A 21,811-nucleotide genomic window follows, 5' to 3' on the forward strand; every position below is an offset into this window, starting at 1 on the left:
GACTGTTCTCTCTACTACCGCATGGCAAGCGGTACCGGAGTGCCAAGTCTAGGACAAAAAGGCTTCTCAACAGTTTTTACCCCCAAGCCATAAGACTCCTGAACAGGTAATCTAATGGCTACCCGGACTATTTGCATTGTGTGCCCCACCCCAACCCATCTTTTACGCTGCTGCTACTCTCTGTTTATCATATATGCATAGTCACTTTAACTATACATTTATGTACATACTACCTCAATTGGCCCGACCAACCAGTGCTCCCACACATTGGCTAACCGGGCTATCTGCATTGTGTCCCGCCACCCACCTCCCACCAACCCCTCTTTTACGCTACTGCTACTCTCCGTCCATCATATATGCATAGTCACTTTTACCATATCTACATGTACATACTACCTCAAACAGCCTGACTAACCGGTGTATGTATGTAGCCTCGCTACTTTTATAGCCTCGCTAGTGTATATAGCCTCACTACCCTCATAGCCTGGTTCTTCTCTAGGTTTCTTCCTAGGTTTTGGCCTTTCTAGGGAATTTTTCCTAGCCACCGTGCTTCTACACCTGCATTGCTTGCTGTTTGGGGTTTTAGGCTGGGTTTCTATACAGCACTTTGATATATCAGCTGATGTAAGAAGGGCTATATGAATACATTTGATTTGATTTCTTATTTTTCACTGTGTTTTTACTGTTGTTTTTATTTCTTTACTTTTTTTGCACTGTTGGTTAGAGCCTGTAAGTAAACATTTCACTGTATTCGGCGCACGTGACAAATAAACTTGTTGGCTGCTTTTTCTTCACTCTGCGGTCCAACTCATCCCAAATCATCTCAAGTGGTCTTCTAGGCAGAGTTCCTCTGTTCAGTGTCTGTGTTCTTTTGCCCATCTTAATCTTTTATTTGTATTGGCCAATCTGAGATATGGCTTTTTCTTTGCAACACTGCCTAGAAGGCCAGCATCCCGAAGTCACCTCTTCACTGTTGCCGTTGAGACTGGTGTTTTGCGGGTACTATTTAATGAAGCTGCCTCTTGTGCGGAATCTGTTTCTCAAACTAGACACTGTAATGTATTTGTCCTCTTTCTCAGTTGTGCACTGGGGCCTCCCATTCCTCTTTCTATTCTGGTTAGAGCCAGTTTGCTCTGTACTGTGAAGGGAGTAGTACACAGCGTTGTACGTGATCTTCAGTTTCTTTGCAATTTCTCGCATGGAATAGCCATCATTTCTCAGAACAAGAATAGACTGACGAGTTTCAGAAGGAAGTTCATTGTTTCCGGCCATTTTGAGCCTGTTATCGAACCCACAAATGCTGATGCTCCAGAAACACAACTAGTCTAAAGAAGGACAGTTTTATTGCTTCTTTAATCGGCACAACAGTTTTCAGCTGTGCTTACATAACTGCAAAAGGGTTTTCTAATGATCAATTAGCCTTTTAAAATGATAAACTTGGATTAGCCAGCACAACGTGCCATTGGAACACAGGAGTGATGGTTGCTGATAATGGGCCTCTGTACGCCTATGTAGATATTCCATTAAAATCAGCTGTTTCCAGCTACAATAGTCATTTACAACATTAACAATGTCTACACTGTATTTCTGATCAATTTTATGTTATTTTAATGGACGAAAAATGTGCTTTTCTTTCAAAAACAAAGACATTTCTACGTGACCCCAAACTTTATAAACCCTTGTAAACGCTTAATAAAAGGTAACCATATTGTAAAGCGTGACCAAATGTTCTTATACAACAAGGACCTGGTATACTTATTGAAGAGTTGGACTGTCAAGGCCCTTTTCTCCATTAGTAGCTGAAAGGAATAAGTCAGGTTAATACTCATTAAAACAGGCCGGTTACCTTGACTCTGGCCAGGTCATGTGGGTTGAGAACAGATCCCTGGTAGAACTCCACCTGGGTGAAGTGGCGTTTAAACAAGGCTTCCAGCTCAAGATTAGGGGAAATACTGGGACACAAAGTAGAGTTTGTTAATGTTAACCAAGGCCTCCACTTCACCTCAAGATTCGGTTTAGTACTGGGACAGACAGGAGAGCGATCTATGTGTTAATGTTAGGGGGCTGAGTGAGGTCTGCTCTCCTCAGCAAATCAAAGTGCAATTATTGTGTAGTATTTGAAATGTAAATTATTCTAATGTATTGCTATAAGTAGTATGCTGGTGTGCCGGGCAGGCCCAGCGCTACGAACGGTTTCCATGGATCTGGGTGCTTTTTAGGATATAGTCATTGTAGAGTCTGAGTATTCCAAAAAAAGGAAAGGTGGTGGCAGTTCCCGAAAGGTTGTTGGAGTCATTTTTGGGAGCTGCTATCACCTTTCCTTCTCTGAAACACTCAGTATTGTTATGAGTTTTGGGGCCATTTTCCCAGACCCAGATTAAACATAGTCGTGGAATTAAACACACTTTCAATTTCCCATCGAGTATGGTTTTTAGTCCAGGACTAGGCTTAATCTGGGTCCTGGAAACTGGCCTGTAAAGTGTAAGGAAAAAACATGGTACACTTACTTATGGAGAAAAACAATTTCTACATTGACATCATCCCTGTCCTTGTGTAGGAAGTCTTTAAGGAAGTTGGACACACTTTCAAGTGTTATATGACCACAGACCACGATGTGCCTATAGGAAATAAGATCCAGGAATAGTCATAAGATTTAAGCTATGGTTCGCTAAAAGCTGCAGCCAAAATAAAGACGCTGATAAACTGCTGATAGATGTCAGTGTCACGTTCCTTCTTGATTCTGAAAATAAAATAAAATTATACGTTGGATCTGACAAAAAAAGTATTGTCCACACCACAGTATAGTCAATAAAAAAAGGACCTAAGAAATGTGCTTTCTGTGTAGAAAATGAACACTGCCAGCCCTCTGTTTACTACCCCCAAAAATACATAATTCTCCCTGGTTTGTACATGTTCTGTGATGAACAGGAGGCCATTTTTATGTGAACAGGTGTCAGTACTAAGAGCTCTTTAGCCTCTTTAGTCCTATGTGGTGCCTGAAGGACAGGAGAGATCACAGAGCTGAGCATGTTCTGGATTGCCAGTAACAGATTAAAAAGGATGAGTTTCCTTTGTTGGCGATTATGATGTGATTACTACATTGTACAATCCAGGAAAGAGCTTATCTTCAGCTAGAGACATCTTGCCTCCACGTGAGGGAAGTTTTCCGTCAGACTGTATCCCTGCTACAGGATAGTACATGCAGGATTGTGAGATAACGCTTCATCGTGAGATGAACTCAGGATGGGTTTAAGAAGGGCATTTTCCAAACCAATTGGTTTGATTTTGTAGATGTTACAAGTAATATATACATACTGACAACTCACATACTGTACATCGTTTTGAAATACCTCTTTAATATTGTATCTTATTAGAGTTTGGGGCGGCAGGTAGCCTAGCGGTTAGGAGTGTTGGGCCAGTAACTGAAAGGTCATTGGTTCAATTCCCTGAGCCGACTAGGTGAAAAATCTGTCAAAGTGCTCTTGAGCAAGGCACTTAACCCTAATTGCTCCATGGAAAACCCACTCTGTGGAAGTGGGATATGCAAAAAAATTATTTCCAATTCGTACGTGTGAAATAATTATTATTACATTTGTTATTTGTTGTATCATATTTACTTTATATTATTGGGGCTTTTATTACTTGAATATTACAGAGATGCTATATTTATATTTGTAGATGAAAAGGTATTAAAATGTATTGACGGTATAACTGAGACATAAGGATATGAATCACTTGAAACAGAAATACAGATACATCAGCATGCAGAAGGAAAGAGGGAATAAATGGCCAAAACAGAGTTATAGAGACTGGACTAAAACCAAGTACAAAAATTCTACAAAACAAAGTAAACAAAACAAAATTCTAAAAGCGAGCCAAGAGAAATCAAAGTTTGTTCAGAGGGTAGAAGCATCCAGGGATTTAGGGCAGAATCCTATTGTACCTTAAGAAACATGTTTTTAACTTGAATTTCAGTGTGATCCATGCATTGATTATGTGTTTGGGCCTTAGGGTGTAGGTCTGACTGAAGATTAAGGCCAGGAATGTAGCAGGGCTTGGAAAATAAAATGAACTGGTGGTACCAGCCAAAAAATACATCATCCAGAAGCGAAAAAACAGGAAATGAAAGGCAAAATATAAACGGCTAAAAAAGAACTAACTAAAAGCATGCGAGGAACATGCAAGATCATGTGTGGACGAAGCAGATGTAAAAGGTAACCGCATTTCAAATCATCTGGAAGAGAATTATATTTAAAATAGCTGATTATTTAACTCTAGGTAATCCCTTCTTGTAGTTTCTTAGGACACTCTTTTGCTATTGTGCAGTATTTTCTATGACATCATCTCTGTCACCAAGATATAAGACATAATGTTCAACATTTATTTTTAAATACTATAAAGGTACTACAGCTATAGCTGCAATCAGTTTTGACTTTACTGTAAAAAAGATAATAATAAAAAAAATACAACTACTTTGTGGTGGGTGGCATGATGCATATGATTGGCAAACACGAAACACAGACACAAACATGTAAGCGTTCTAGTAAATAAGCAAGTACAACACTCAAGCATATAGCAAATAATGCATTTGACACATCACAAAAAAACATGTATTCATTATAAGAAGCAATGACAGCTAGCACACAAATACCGGTACAAAGCAATAGCATAAGCTTTCATGGCCAAGCTCTCCAGTCACCAGTATGACTTTATTCCCCAAAATGTATAAAAGTATTAATATCAATAATTTCTGGATAATTACTGGTATGCCTCTTTAGGAGAGGGGGACTTGAGTAGTCACACCAAAACCACACTTTTTAGAATCATTTTTGTTTTGTATATTTGTTTGACTTACTTTCTGCCTCGTGTTGAGTTATAACTCCCTCCGTATTTCTTCCGATTAAGGATGAGAGCAGCAATTTCTGGCACGTAGCGAGCAAACATGGCCTACATGCATGGAACAGAAAAAAGAAAAGGGCATGCAGAGGATGGTTCTACTGCGGCAGAGGCAGTAGAGCCTCCCAGTAATACTTACTTTCTCCCATTAACCGCACTATAGGAACCACCATATTTCTTGCGGTTTCCTATTAACTCTATGATTTCAGGGACGTAGCTCGCAAACATGGCCTAAGGAGAAGATAGGAGACAGAAGAAAATACTAAAAAAAAGATACGCAAAAGAGAGAGCAGGGCGTCTATTTTTGCTTAAAAGATATCCGTAAAATCAAAAAGAAATTTGAGAAATGAAGAGAGAAAAAAATATTTGAATAGAAAATGTTTAAAAAAAAATATTGTTCTGGATACAGTAGGTTACACACTGAGTGCACAAATCATTAGGAACACCTGCTTTTTCCATGACATAGACTGACCAGGTGAATCCAGGTGAAAGTTAGGATCCCTTATTGATGTCATGTGTTAAATCCACTTCAATCAGTGTAGATGAAGGGGAGGAGACAATTAAAACATGTATTGTGTATGTGTGCCCATTCTGAGGGTGAATGGGCAAAACAAAAGATTTAAGTGCCTTTGAACGGGATATGGTAGTATGTGCCAGGCCCACTGGTTTGTGTCAAGAACTGCAACGCTGCTGGGTTTTTCACACAACATTTTCCCGTGTGTATCAAGAAAGTTCCACCACCGAAAGGACATCCAGCCATCTTGACACAACTGTGGGAAGCATTGGAGTCAACAGGGGCCAGCATCCCAACCTGGTGTCAGAGCATTTCGTATTATTCTGTATGTAAATCTGAGACATTCCATTTAGTATGGTATGTATTAATTTGTGGATGTCCGTCACCCAATTCGTATGGTATGTAATGAATTACAATTCGTATTATATGTTATGAATTTCCAAAACGTATGATATGTTACAAATTGTAGCTAGGTGGCTAATGTTAGGTAGCTGGCTAACGTTAGCTAGGCTAGGGGTTATGGTTTAGGGTTACGGTTAGGTAATTAGCTAAAACGGTTAAGGTTAGGTTTAAGGGAAGGGTTTGCTAACATGCAAAGTAGATAAAAAGTAGTATATAGTTGAAAAGTTGCTAATTAACTAAAATGCTAACGTTTTCCATGATGAGATTCGAACTCACAACCTACTTTAATTTTTGCCTTAAGTAACCATCTGTCTTACGTAACCATATGTCTCGGATTTACATTTACTATGTTACATCTAGTCTATGAGACCAGGCTGAGCATCACAGTGGAACACTTTGGACACCTTGTAGAGTCCATTCCCCGACAAATTGAGGCTGTTCTGAGGGCAAAAGGGGGTGCAACTCAATATTAGGAAGGTGTTCTTAGTGTTTTGTACACTCAGACAAAGTTAGATTACTACACTACAGTAAAAGTTATAACACAATCTGAAATTATGTAAAGGTTGTCATATTCAGATTAGAGAAAAAAAGGTATAATAAGCAATGAAGAAGAAAAAAATGACAGGAAATATTTAACTTATTAACCAGCTTTTACTAATATTTATTTAGGAAAAAAGCAGGAAAAAATTACAGTTGACTATATCTGTATGCCAAGCTGTGATTGAAAAGAAAAAGTTTAAAGTAATAAAAAGGAAGAAAAAAACCTTATATGCCATGTTTTGTCCAACAAACACTTATGCCAGGTTGATTTGAATAGTACAGCCCAATGTAACATAGCTGCAAATTGCATCAATTCATTAAATTGCTGAAAAATTACCTGAATTATGTCAATCCTAAAGATGTGAAGCCTTGTGCATACTTACATTTGACATGACAGTATATACAACTTATATATATATCTTATATATTGTATACATTTATATAAACAATATAATATAACTTACATGAACGTATATAAACTTGGGTAGGAGAGTGACGCATCATATTGTTAATGTCACTCTGATAATAATCAGGTACAATGTCCAGAGATGAAGGAACTACTGTAGTAGTACTGTACTAATGTACAAACTCAGCCTTCTTCCATTGTTATCCCAAATAGAAATGATCAAGTCAAATTAACATATTAAAAGTTAAATAGTTTTGGTTGCATATCATGCTAACTGACTGTTGTGTATCATGGGTGTTACTGGCATACACTGCTGTGCCATGTTAATCATCAAGCTGGTCTATAGATCACTCCTTTCACTGTGTTTGTTGGAATTTGGGGAAGGGGAAGCTCAAGGATTGGGTCACCTGAAACCGCACATTACTTTAGTTAACGTTGCGAACCATTAGAAAACAAATCTTACTCGGTTTGAAAAATATAGAAATGCAATAAAACTATATAATAATAATAATACATATACATGTATATACCTTCAGTACAATTATTATATAATAAATATTATAGGCGTATAATACTTACAAATAATAATACATTTGACAATAAACTGCCATGGGTAACAAAACTGCCACAAAAAACAACTATAAGACAACAATGGAGCTTTGATTTGAACAGGCATTGAAGTGCAAAGACTTTCCAGCTGTTGGTAGCAGCAGCAGGGACATGAATCATGATGATTGCAGGTGTGATCGTATGGATGAAGGACGGAAGCAGGTTAGGAGTAAATGAAATAAGAGAGGGATTTTTACCAAACCACCAAGGATGAAGAAGACCATGAAAAGTCGTCCCAGGGTGGTTTTTGCATACACGTCTCCATAGCCCACAGTGGACATAGTAACCATGAGTAAGTAGACACATTCCCAGTAGGAAAGTGCTTGGGAATTTTGGAAGTTTTCCCAAGGATCCCCTGAGTTTTCCACCTAGAACAGAGGTCACAATAATGGATATTTAAAGAGAGGAACATGCAGAGCATTGTATTACAACTTACTGACTTGCTTACATACTTACTCAATGGCCGTCTCCGAATACCCATACTTGTATTCTAAATAGTAGGCATTTTGGGTAAGTCAAAAAAGTTGTATAGTATGTGAAATGTAGAAAATTGAGTATGGTTTAAATGCCAGGATGTCATACTCATTTCAGTTTTCATTTAGTAAATTTGCTGCATACTTTTGAGGAATAGAATCGTCCACGTCTGACAACAGCTGACAATCAGCCGAGGGTACGTGCTGTACCAAAATGAACGAATGGCGGGAATCAACGCAATGTGCGTATTAGATGCCGCAATCTCAGTAGGATGAGCCTAGTATGCTGATATTTGTTTGCTTACTGCATTCGTTTTAACTTAACAATACGTTCCAAATAGTATGTAGTACGATTAGTACACGGTATGCAGTTTTAGTAAGTAGTAGCCAAGACAGATTTTAGACACGGCCACTTCATTATTTACTTTATCGTTTACTTACGGACTTATTCACTTAGTCACACCGTATCCATTATTTACTGTTCTCAGAACCGTAATAAACTTCTACATTTTCAGAAGCAATTACCATGCTACCATTTAGTGGTCCTGCTCATTTAAAAACAGACTTGAAAATATTCCACAGGGCTAGGTTGTACAATGCTTTACTTAACATTATGTCCACCTATCTGTTATATGTGTCAGAGACGGAGTATTTACCATAATACAGTACTTAGTCCTTCTGTTTTGCCTTTATGGCTCTCTGTAACTTACCAGATGTATGAAGCCTGCCGCTGTTAGCCATGTACTTATGAAGATTGAACATAAGTTCACCAGTTTTATGGAATTGCTATTGAAAACAAGAGAGCCAGACAATATCAATTAACAATGCTAGTGTTCAACACCAAAGACCTGCCTTGTGTGAGTTCAAAAGAAGAACACCAGTAAAGGATGTCCTTTTGATAACACAATGAATAATTGGTAACACTAACTTGAACTATTATGTCAAAACAGTGCCAAAACATTACATATCATAAAGTAGTTATTGCTGTATAAGTGCCTAATGGTGATTTTGTCTGAAGAACATCCTTTGGGATAACGGATGATAGCTGGTTACAGTCTGAGCTGCTCAACCTACAATATTATGTAACAACATCAAACCAAAAACTTGGTAAAAAAGTTTTGGGGAATATTATTTCAAAATCCAAAATTTTAAACTAATGACGAACTAGCTTTCATGGCCGTTAACTTTTCAATACAGAATCAACTGTGAACACAAATGTTCCTAAGGTATATACAGGTAACTGCCAAAATAAAGGAAACACCAGCATAAGGCATTGGGCCACCACGAACCAGAACAGCTTCCATGAACCTTGGCATAGATTCTACAAATGTCTGGATCTCTGTTGTTGGGATGCAACACCATACAGTACTTCCATGAGAAATTCCATCATTTGGTGTTTTGTTGATGGTGATGGAAAACGCTGTCTCAGGCACCACTCCTGAATCTCCCATAAGTGTTCAATTGGGTTGAGATCTGGTGACTGCGACGGCCATGGCATATGGTTTACATCGTTTTCAGGCTCATCAAACCATTCAGTGACCCCCCCCTTGCCCTGTGGATGGGGTCATTGTCATCCTGGAAGAGACCACTCCCATCAGGATAGAAATGGTGATCACTCACAATGGCGGTGTATTTATTGACGTTTACCTTGCCCTCTAAGGCAGGGTTTCCCAAACTCAGTCCTCGGGGGTACACGCTTTGGTTTTTGCCCTACCACTACGCAGCTAATTGAAATAATCAACTAAGCACCAAGTTTTGATAATTTCAATCAGTTGTGTAGTGTTTGGGAAAAAAACTTGAGGACCAAGTTTTGGAAATGCTGATGTAAGGGGTTGAGTGAACCATGCCAGAAGACTATACCCCACACCATAACAGAGTCGCCAGAATCCTCATTTACTCAAGTGTTTCCTTTATTTTGTCAGTTAACTGTATATTTCTAAGGTAATGTTACAGTGACTTGCATTGTTCTGGCCGTTCATGTACTGTGTGTTCTGTTCTGTTCTGGCCTTACCTCCATTACAGTAAACGAGTCTGGGGATTATTCCAAAAAAATGTTGAGCTATAAGCTCTTTCTGACATCTGTGCAGCACAAGCTTTAATTCTAAGCAGTGGGGTAAATTGTAGAATTCATCATGCTGCCCAATAGGTTTCCAAGAGCAGAACATGTGCACAATTTGGAATTCCAATGAAAAATATTGAAATTAAATTGAATATAGGATATGTTATACATCCTAAAGAACAATACCTAACATGTTAGCATTTCAGTTTTTAAAAGTGACAAAAATGATTTACTTGTTATCTCAGAAGTACAGTATAATATGGTCACTTCTTTCATTCCCCAAATATGACAGCAATAAACCAAACTGTTCCCAAGTAATCCACCCAGACTGAAAGTAGGCCATGCTCAGCTGACTAGTTTCAAAGAATTTCTTTTTTTTTTGAGAGGAGGTTCTATATTTAACAATTTGCAGTAGCTACTGTACATTAAAATGCCACTGTATTAGAAGAGCCTGTGAGCGTATTGTATAATTGTAAATGTGTCAATATTCATCACAGAGCCAGAATTACAAACATTGTCATAACATAGTGCATGCAAATGCTTTGAATACTACTAACTGGAATTAATACACACCAAGTTTTACTGAAATTGAATACAGTGAAGGTGGAGAAAATAATAATGCACTTACCTAGTTTTTAATATGTTCAAAAACTGTAAGATTTCTGAGAACTGTATCAACCTTAACGCCCTTAAAAACCTCAAGCCTGTGTGAGAGAAAAGTAAAAGTAGAAGTTATTCAGAGTGAATTATTTGCATGTTATTTCTATAAATCCGCCCACTGTAAATCCGGAAAAACACAGGAAACCAACATAATTGCATACCCCTTGAAGCCTTCATGCATTTTTAAAAGCTTCAATGGATTCATGACTAATAGAAAATTAAAGGCCTCTCAAATAAACAAAAATAGCAGCGGAAAAGCACAACCAAAATTTTGACCTTTCAAAAAACAAAATAGCAGCGACGAAGCAAGTAGCTGCAACTGCAAAAAAAAACTTACTAAAAACAACAAACTGCATCAAATAATCTTCTGGAGAAAATAAATACAATGCTAATATCAGGAGACCACTAAGTCAAAAAGCACCAGCGTAAGGACTAAAAGAGCGAAAACAGCAAGAGATGAAAACCTGGATTAGTCGGACCAAAGACATGTGGACAGGCCCAGTTAGATGGGTCAACAGTCGCATAACATCAAATAATCCCAAATTTGTTGCCATTTGTTTTTCAAATCTGCTAAATCTGAGTACCCTTCCAAGAGTTTAAGGACAAAGGTGCACTGGTGAATTGCCAAATGCTGTCGCATGTGTGTGTGTGTGGCCTGTGCCACACAAAACCAAACAGCCTGTGGCTAGTCGTGCTCACCAGTACAATCTAATCATCCAACAGTTCGATGTGAAAGAATGAATTGTTTATTTTTATGGCACAAAAGTCTGTTTCAGTATGGCACACAACAGTATGTCAATCCCACAATCCCCTGGGTTAACTAAGTGTACTACAACACATGTACAGTAGATGTAGACCTACTGTATTGTCAATGTTGTGTCACCTAAAATATATAATTACATTTGTTTAAAAAAATGACAATATATTGTATTTTCCTCCATTTTCAATGATTATTGTCCATCATTTCCTAAATTATAAAATCAGATTATGTTACTCATAATCCAATTTTTTCAATAGCTTTTTTACAAGTATGTGGTGACCTCTTATGTGGTAAATCCACATTGCAATCAATACATGTTCATATAGAAAACTTGCTTTCACAATGCAATGCTCACATTACTTTTGATATGACTGCCTTCTCATTTATTAAAATACGTTTTACTCATACTTAATCCATTTTCTCTAAATTGATAATCCCTTACCCGTTTGGTAAATCTATAGATTTTAAACTGTTTTGTCTGCTATATACATACAGAACTAATATGTATGTTTGTAAAGTATAATGTAGGATATATACGGCAATGTACTATTATGATTTTAAATCTGATATTGACAGGAACAGAAATGTACTGCATGTAACAAAAACATCCCTTATACAGGAAGCATCCCTTATCCCTTATACATATAATTATGGATAAAGTGACTAGGCAACAGGGTAGATAATAAGCAGTAGCAGCAGCGTACGTAATGAGTCAAAAGAGTTAGTAAAAAAAAGGGTCAATGCAGATAGTTAAACGGTTAACCAATAGCTACCTGGACTAACTATTTAGAAGTCTTATGGCTTGGGGGTAGAAGCTGTGGTCCTTTTCAGAGTTGGTGCATAGGTACCACTTGCCTTGAGGTAGCAGAGAGAACAGTCTATGACTTGGGTGGTTGGAGTCTTTGACAAATTTTAGAGCCTTCCTCTGACACCGCCTGGTATAGAGGTCCTGGATGGCAGGGCGCTTGGCCCCATCAACTTGTATGCCAAGCAGTTGCCATACCAAGCGGTAAAGCGGTAAAGCAGCCAGTCAAGTTGCTCTCAATGATGCAGCTGTAGAACTTTTTGAGGGTCTGGGGGCCCATGCTAAATCTTTTCAGCCTCCTGAGGGGGAAGAGGTGTTGTCGTGCCCCCTTCCGGACTGTGTTTGTGTGTGTGGACCATGATAATTCCTTAGGTGATGTGGACACCGAGGAACTTGAAGGTCTCGACCTGCTCCACTATAGCCCAGTTGATGTGGGTGTGCTCGGCCCTCTGTTTCCTGTAGCCCACGATCAGCACCTTTGTCTTGCTGAAGTTGAGAAAGAGGTTGTTGTCCTGGCACCACACTGCCAGGTGTCTGACTTCCTCCCTGCACGCTGTCTCATCATCATCTGTGATTAGGCCTACCACCGTCATGTCATCGGCAAATTGAATGATTGTGTTAGAGTCATGCGTGGCCACGCAATTGTGGGGGAACAGGGTGTACAGGCGGGTACTACCCACACAACCCTAAGGGGCCCCCATGTTGAAGGTCAGCGTGGCGGAAGTGTTGCTGCCTACCCTCACCAGCTGGCGGCTCGTCAGAAAGTCCAGCATCCTGTTGCAGAGGGAGGTGTTAAATCTCAGGTTCCTGTGCTGAACGCTTAGCTGTAGTCAATGAACAGCATTCTTCTTCTTCTCCGGTGGGGTTTAACTGCTGTTGGCATCCAATATATTGCATTACCGCCCCCAACTGGACTATAGTATAAATCCATTATACATTGTGATACAAAATGGGAAAAGGAAAAAGGAAAACACCCTTCCAACTAACCCTACATTATAAACCCACTACGTCATTCGACTACTTTGACCCTATCTGCTCCTGCACCATGCCAACGGCCTGAGAGGATGGGACCCCACACCTCAACATACCCTGTAACTCTTATGAAGTCAAATCTTGTATACGCAAATACTTCTCTGCAGCTGCCACCACCACATCTATTTTCTGTGATTTGCATTCCATTTCTGCTGTACAGTTGATAACCATTGCTATGAACCCTAAGAAGCCAACCTTACTGAAGCATATATCACTCGTTGGCCAAACCCTCTGTGCTGGCACAGATCTACTACTACAAAATGTATTTATAAAGCCCTTTTTACATCAGCCAATGTCGCAAAGTGCTATACAGAAACCCAGCCTAAAACATTAAACAGCAAGCAATGCAGATGGATAAAGTTGTGTGTCAACCTCCTCTACTTTCTTCACTGTCTCAACATATGACACCGGCACTACTCTGACTCTGGCCCCCTCAACCTACCTCTTTTGTACCGGACACTTCCAATCCCCAGCATCGTGGGCACTCCTACAGTTGACACACAACTTTATCCACCAAGACTACACAATCCTCTGTCCCATGCCCTCCTGCACACTTCCCACATCTTGGAATCTCGCTCCTACACACTGCTGCGACATGACCACAAACGTTTCATGAACACCATTCTCACATAGGTGTTCTTTTTATCCAGGTGGGAGAGGGCAGTGTGGAGTGCAATAGAGATTGCGTCATCTGTGGATCTGTTGAGGCGATATGCGAATTGGAGTTGGTCCAGGGTGTCTGGGATGATGATGTTGATGTGAGCCATGACCAGCCGTTGAAAGCCGTTCATGGCTACAGATGTGTGTGCTACGGGGCGATAGTCATTTAGATAGGTTACGCATATTGTTTTTATGCAGATTTTAGAATACTCGCATGAAAATCTGTCGCCAACTGTAAACCTAGCTAATGATCTACATTTTTTTATATATCTCCTATTTGGCATGTCTCATGACGCAGTTTACAGCAGCACTGATGGCTTAGTTCATTGTTTTGAACAACCCTTCCTCCCATTTTGTTCCATGCTGACTGAAGACCTAGCTAGCGAGTAACTAGCTAACACCAAACACAGCTATATAAACCATGCCCTCTTCAAACACGCCTTCTCTGACGTTGGTTACAAGGCGATACTAGTACTAATTAAGTAAGAGAATATCATGTTTTTTTGTTGTTTTTTATTAAGGGGTGGATCAGCTTTAATATTGCGGTAAGATTGTTGCTTTCATCAATGTACAGTTGAAGTCGGAAGTTTACATACACTCAATTAGTATTTGGAAGCACTGCCTTTACATTTTTTTAACTTGGGTCAAACGTTTCAGGTAGCCTTCCACAAGCTTCCCACAATAAGTTGACTCAAATGATGTCAATTAGCCTATCAGAAGCTTCTAAAGCCATGACATCATTTTCTGGAATTTTCCAAGCTGTTTAAAGGCACAGTCAACTTAGTGTATGTAAACTTCTGACCCACTGGAATTGTGATACAGTCAATTATAAGTGAAATAATCTGTCTGTAAACAATTGTTGGAAAAATGACTTGTGTCATGCACAAAGTAGATGTCCTAACCGACTTGCCAAAACTATAGTTTGTTAACAAGAAATTTGTGGAGTGGTTGAAAAACGAGTTCTAATGACTCCAACCTAAGTGTAAGTAAACTTCTGACTTCAACTGTATGCATACATAGACATTCATACATATACATACTTTTTTTAGAATATACCTTTATTATTCCCTGCAAATCCTACCACCCCTCCCCCAATTGGAGTAAACTAATAAACAATAACACTTAGGCTTAGGCACTCCCTTCAGTTTATACATATTATACACATTTTACAGACACAGTCTATTTTACAATAGTTATATTTTGCTTGTTTTTAGTCCTTCTATTTCTGATGTCCATCTATTTGTAACTGTGCTATTTCACAACATTTCTGAACCTATAGACATGTTATAGAAACTGTATGTTTTACATTGGTTATCTTGTTATTAGTCCCATCCTTCAGCTCCATTCAACCCCTCCCATCTATCTCTTATCACCATCCATATACCTGCTGGAGCGTGTGCTACGGGTGGGTGTTGCTATGGTGACAAGTGGGAATCGAACCCACAACCCTGGCGTTGCAAACACCATGCTCTACCAACTGAGCCATGCGGAAATTTACCTTGCAAAGACTTATAGATGACTTGGAGCCAGTGGGTTTGGCGACGAATATGTAGTGAGAACCAGCCAATGAGAGCATACAGGTCACAGTGGTGGGTAGTATATGGGGCTTTGGTGACAAAACGATGGCACTGTGATTGACTACATCCAATTTGCTGAGTAGAGTGTTGGAGGCTATTTTGTAAATGACATTGCCTAAGTCAAGGATCGGTAGGATAGTCAGTTTTACGAGGGTAAGTTTGGCAGCATGAGTGAAGGAGACTTTGTTGCGAAATAGGAAGCCGATTCTAGATTTAACTTTGGATTGGAGATGCTTAATGTGAGTCTGGAAGGAGAGTTTACAGTCTAGCCAGACACCCAGGTATTTTTAGTTGTCCACATATTCTAAGTCAGAACCATCCAGAGTAGTGAAACTAGTCTGGCGGGCTGGTGCGGGCAGCGATCGGTTGAAGGGCATGCATTTCATTTTACTAGCATTTAAGACCAGTTGGAGGCCACAGAAGGAGTGGTGTATGGCGTTGAAGCTCGTTTGGAGGTTTGTTAACATAGTGTCCAAAGAAGGGCCAGATGTATACTGAACGGTGTCGTCTGCGTAGAGATGGATCAAAGAATCACCCACAGCAAGAGCGACAGGGGTTGCAACAATGGCGGCAGATCATTTTAGGAAGAGAGGGTCCAGATTGTCTAGCCCAGCTGATTTGTAGGGATCCAGATTTTGCAGCTCTTTCATAACATCTGCTATCTGGATTTGGGTGATGGAGAGAAGCAGGGGGGGCTTGGGACAGTTGCTGTGGGGGGTGCAGAGCTGTTGGCCAGGGTTTGGGTAGCCAGGTGGAAAGCATGGCCAGCCATAAAGAAATGCTTGTTGAAATTCTCGATTATCGAGGATTTATCAGTGGTGACAGTGTTTCCTAGTCTTAGTGCAGTGGGCAGCTGGGAGGAGGTACTCATATTCTCCATGGACTTTACAGTGTCCCAAAACTTTTTGGAATTAGTGCTGCAGGATGCTAATTTCTGTTTGAAAAAGCTAGCCTTTGCTTTCCTAACTGACTGTGTGTATTGGTTCCTGATTTCCCTGAAAAGTTGCATATCGCAGGGACTATTCGATGCTAGTGCAGTACGCCACAGGGTGTTTTTGTGCTGGTCAAGGGCAGTCAAGTCTGGAGTGAACCAAAGGCTATATCTGTTCTTAGTTGAAAAAATTTTTGAAAGGGGCATGCTTATTTAAGAGGGTGAGGGAAGCACTTTTAAAGAACAACCAGGCATCCTCTACTGATGGGATGAGGTCAATATCCTTCCAGGATACCCGGGCCAGGTCGATTAGAAAGGCCTTCTCACAGAAGTATTTTAGGGAGCGTTTGACATTGATGAGGGGTGGTCGTTTGACCGTGGACCCATAACGGATGCAGGCAATAAGGCAGTGATCGCTGAGATCCTGGTTGAAAACAGTAGAGGTGTATTTAGAGGGCAAGTTGGTCAGGATGATATCTATGAGGGTGCCCATGTTTACGGATTTGGGTTTGTACCTGGTAGGTTCCTTGATAATTTGTGTGAGATTGAGGGCATCTATTTTAGATTGTAGGATGGCCGGGGTGTTAAGCATATCCCAATTTAGGTCACCTAGCAGTACAAACTCTGATGATAGATGGGGGGCAATCAATTCACATATGGTGTCCAGGGCACAGCTGGGAGCTGAGGGGGGTCTATAACAAGCGGCAACAGTGAGGGACTTATTTCTGGAGAGATGGATCTTTAAAAGTAGAAGCTCGAACTGTTTGGGCATAGACCTGGATAGTATGACAGAACTCTGCAGGCTCTCTCTACAGTAGATTGCAATACATCTTGCATCAAGAAGTTCCTCGTCTGTAATTTGGCCTTCACATGAGTCTTTCTGTACAGATGTTAATTTTACCTTATTAATAGGAAAGAAATCCTTACAATTAGCTTCGGTTAGCGGAGATGGAGGAGACTCACACGAAAACATTTTCTTAAAGTACTTTACTTCCTCTTTCAAAATATCATTTGGTGAATCATTCGTGACTCCATCATTTGTAACAAGTTTCAATATATATATTTTTGGTAGCATTTCTATGTTAAAGATTGGAAAACAATTTGGTGCATTTTTTCCCCATATTCCATCCAGTTCGCTTTATTTTTATAATATATTACACTGGATCTTTCTTGAATAAGTTCCTCCATTTCTTTTTGTTTTTTCTCTAACTTATTCTGTGCCTCTATGGTGCAGTTTGTATTGCTATCGAACTGTACTGCTAGTCCTTCAATTTCCTTTGTTAATATGGACTCTTTTGATCTAAATTGCTTTTGTTTTATAGATGAGTATTGAATTGCATGGCCTCTAAAGGCACATTTAAAAGTGTCCCATACAATAAGGGGATCTGCTGTACCTATGTTATGTCGGAAAAAGTAAGTTATAAATTCTTCTGTTCTAGTTATAAACAAGCTATCATCCAGTAGGCTTTGATTAAATTTCCAATATCCTCGCCCACGTGGAAATTCTGTAAAAGTAATATATATGCCAATTATGTGATGATCCGACCGCATTTTGTCCCCTATAAACAGTTTTTTAACTTTTGGTGCCAGAGAGAATGACATAAGAAAGTAATCAAGACGACTAGCTTGACTAAGCCTCCGCCATGTATATCTCACTAGGTCAGGGTATTTAAGCCTCTGTATATCCACTAATTCCAATATATCCATGATTTCCTTAAGTGCCTGAGGGTGATAGTTAGTAGTGTGATTTCCTTTACTGTCCATAGAGGTATTTAAAACTGTATTAAAATCCCCCACCATAATAATAGAGTCTAGTGTTGCTTGTAGAGTTGATAAATTCTTATATATATTTTCAAAGAAGCTTGGATCATTATTATTTGGACCGTATAGATAAATAAGCCATATCTGTTTATTGTCTAATAACATATTTAAAATAATCCATCTACCTTGATGATTTGTTTGGACAATTTTCAGATTTGGATCAAAATTACTGTTAATCAATATTGTCACCCCTTTTGAAATTCTTTGCCCATGGGAGAAATACATTTCGCCCCCCCAGTCCTTTTTCCACAAAACTTCATCTAAAATTGTTGAATGAGTTTCCTGTAAACAATAGATATTATATTCCTTCTCTTTTAGCCAGGTAAATACTGATCGTCTTTTCATATTATCTGCTAAGTCATTACAATTATAACTGGCTGTACTTATTTCACCACTTCAATTCTATTTATCAAAATATATGTTTGTAAACGTACCATTAAAAAGTAACATGATGATTGAGTGTCTATATAGCTGTACCATGATATTTGCATTGCTACTAAGTAAACCTCAAATTGGTCCCCACTATTCCACCCGCTAAAAGCCCTCTTCATCCCGAGTTGGGTTGTCATCCCAATGCCCGGCAGACCACCCCCGACCCCCCGGATCCCATAACCCCGGAGAGACCGGGATCCATCCTTCGAAAAGAGCACACAGTGCCACCCACAGAACAGAAGCAGATCAGACTATTAGAATATCATGTTACCATTGGTGTATTAAAATGAGAGTTAAGGTGATGTCGCCTTGTCCCCTTAATGGGGACAAGGGACAGGTTAACCTGTTTAATCTAGGGGGCAGTATTGAGAATTTTGGAAAAAAATATGTGCCCATTTTTAACTGCCTCCTACACCAACTCAGAAGCTAGAATATGCATATTATTGTTCAGGTTTGGATAGAAAACACTCTGAATTTTCTAAAACAGTTTGAATGGTGTCTGTAAGTATAACAAAACTCATATTGCATGCAAAAACCTGTGAAAAATAGATAAAAAAAATTTGAATTTTGTGACTGTACTATTTAGTGTCATTGTTTTATAGATACCATAGTGAGAAAGGATTCAGTTCGCAACTCCTAAGGCTTCCACTAGATGTCAACGATCTTTATAAAGTTGTTTGACGCATCTGTGATTAATACAGACCGAATTAGAATGCTTGTAAGTTGACACGTCATCACTTCATTTTTTGCGCCTGCGCATAAATCTGAGAAGAGTTTCTTTGTCATAATTGTTTATTCTAGACACTTGATAGGTTGTGTGAAAATATTACTGATGTTTCACGTTAAAAATGGACCAAAAGATTAATGCTAAACAACGTTTGACATGTTTGAACAAAAGTAAATAGATTATTTACTAGGTTTTCTTTAGCTTTTCGGCGTGACTTTACACTGCCCACCTCATTTTGTGGGAGCCTACTGAACGCTAACTATTTGGACATAAATTATGAACTTTGTCAAAAGAAACCACATTTGTTCTGGACCTGGGATCGCTGGCAGCGCCTTCTGATGGAGATAATCAAAGGTAAGGGGATATTTAGAATGTTATTATCGATATTAGATGATGCTAATGCTAACTGTATAGCTTAGCTTAGCTTATAGCTTAGCTTGCTGTTGTTAGCATAGTACCCAGTTTATTGCAAAATGTGATTTCCCAGTAAAGTTATTTTGAGATCTGGCCATTCGGTAGCAATTACGAGATGATAATATATTATTCTTTGAATGACAATATTATAATTTACCAATGTTTTCGAATAGTAATTCCGTGATTTGTAATGCTGGATTCACTGGGAGCATTCGAGACGAAAAAAATTCTGAATTTCACCGCGACTGTAAATGCTGTTTTTGGATATAAATATGAACTTGATGGAACTAAAAATGCATGTATTGTATAACATAATGTCCTATGAGTGTCATCTGATGCAGATTGTCAAAGGTAAGTGCATAATTCTAGCTAGTTTTCTGTCTGTTGATGCCCTTCTTTGAATTGGCTAAACTTTACACACAGCTATTGTCAATGTACTCTCCTAACATAACCTAACTTTATGCATTCTCTAAAGCCTCTGAAAATCGGACAGCGTGGTTAGATTTAGGAGATATATCTTTCAAATGGAGGAAAATAGTTGATTATTTGATTATTTGAAATGATTACTCTTGCAGTTTTGAATTCCTCGCCATGGTCACATGACAATGAATCCCAATACCGGGATAAGATCGGGATAAGATCCTCAACAGGTTTAATGAATCCAAGTGTTTGAAATGGGGGAGGGGACCAGTAACTTTATCATCAAACTTTATCAATGAGGAAGCAACAGTCATTATTCATACTTGGGTCATCATACTTTGATCTGGTTTCCTTCAAATAATCACATTGTGAAAAACATGATTGACTGTTCATGACCTTTAACCTGTTTAAAGGTCTTACGCACATCGGCTACGGAGAGCGTGATCACACAGTTGTCCGGAACAGCTGGCGCTCTCATGCATGGTTCAGTGTTGCTAACCTCCAAGGGAGCATAGAAGGTATTTAGCTTGTTTGGTAGGATCAGGACCCGCGGCTGAGTTTTCCTTTGTAATCCGTGATAGTTTTCAAGCCCGGTGTATTAGGGTTCGATCTTGGTCCTGACGCTTTGCCTGTTTGATGGTTCATTGGAGGGTATAGCGGGATTTCTTATAAGCGTCCGGATTAGTGTCCTTAAAAGCAGAAGCTCTAGCCTTTAGCTCACTGAGGATGTTGCCTGTAATCCATTGTTTCTGGTTGGGATATGTACATACGTTCGCTGCGGGGAATACTTCATCGATGCACTTATTAATGGATGAATCATCGGATGAATCCCGGAACATATTCCAGTCTGTGCTAGCGAAACAGTCCTGTAACTTAGCATCCACTTCATCGGACCAATTCCATATCGAACACGTGTATAGCCTAATGTGAAAACAGTGTAATGTCTTGTAATTTACAGTACTGTAGCATACTACATTTAAATGGACATTTTGAAATGTTTTGCTATTGGATTAACTGGTTGTTAAAACAACTAAATTGAGAAGATAGCATGTTTTCTTTTGGTGATTAAATCAATGTTCTCATGGTATTTCACAGTAAACATATATTTTGGATAAATCACTGAACGGTGAAAGATTAATGCACAATAAAAAGATTTTGAATATAAGACTTGCTGTGTTACAAGTGTTACCAGTTTGGAGTTTTGTACTAAGAGTTTTTAAAATTCACCACATGCTTGTGAGAATAGCACCAAAGCTATGTAGAAACAAATGCCCTCAAAAGCTTGACTGTATCAATCCTAGAAAGTAACTAAAAAACATTACCGTAATGCATGACTCAAGGCAACTAAAACCTCCTACATGTACCAGCACTAGAGGTATTAACCAGGGTGTCAATGTCTCACTCTGATTTAGTCCTGAATACAAGTATCAAAGCATCCCAGGTAGACTGTAATATAATTTTTACTGCAACTTCTACTCTAAAGTACTTGTAGACTCTAAAGCATATCCTCTCTTGAAATTAGTAAATATTCCTAAATAATCTTTAGCTAAACTGCAGCCCCAAGAGTAAACAATCAAGTAAAATCCATCTCCATAGACGTGCAGTAAATCATGCCTTTGGTAACAAAAACGTTACGGTAAATCAAATATCTATAATCTATAAATACAATATAT

The 21,811-nt window shown here is 39.0% G+C and overlaps 1 protein-coding gene across 17 annotated transcripts in view; it reads right to left on the minus strand.

Moving 5' to 3' along the window:
- LOC115153540 (calcium-activated potassium channel subunit alpha-1) overlaps positions 1 to 21,811 on the minus strand; it is a 214,617-nt gene that overhangs the window by 57,290 nt on the left and 135,516 nt on the right. For all 17 annotated transcript variants that reach the window (XM_029699100.1, XM_029699098.1, XM_029699097.1 and 14 more), the window contains exons 6-11: positions 10,528 to 10,603; positions 8,551 to 8,626; positions 7,565 to 7,735; positions 5,036 to 5,127; positions 2,508 to 2,618; positions 1,847 to 1,952 (exon numbers count right to left, since the gene is read on the minus strand). In XM_029699100.1, the coding sequence (XP_029554960.1) occupies positions 1,847 to 1,952; positions 2,508 to 2,618; positions 5,036 to 5,127; positions 7,565 to 7,735; positions 8,551 to 8,626; positions 10,528 to 10,603 (632 nt within the window). The remainder of the gene's footprint in view (positions 1 to 1,846; positions 1,953 to 2,507; positions 2,619 to 5,035; positions 5,128 to 7,564; positions 7,736 to 8,550; positions 8,627 to 10,527; positions 10,604 to 21,811) is intronic.

This window comes from Salmo trutta, chromosome 18 (assembly GCF_901001165.1).
Source record: "Salmo trutta chromosome 18, fSalTru1.1, whole genome shotgun sequence".
Lineage (NCBI taxonomy): Eukaryota > Metazoa > Chordata > Actinopteri > Salmoniformes > Salmonidae > Salmo > Salmo trutta.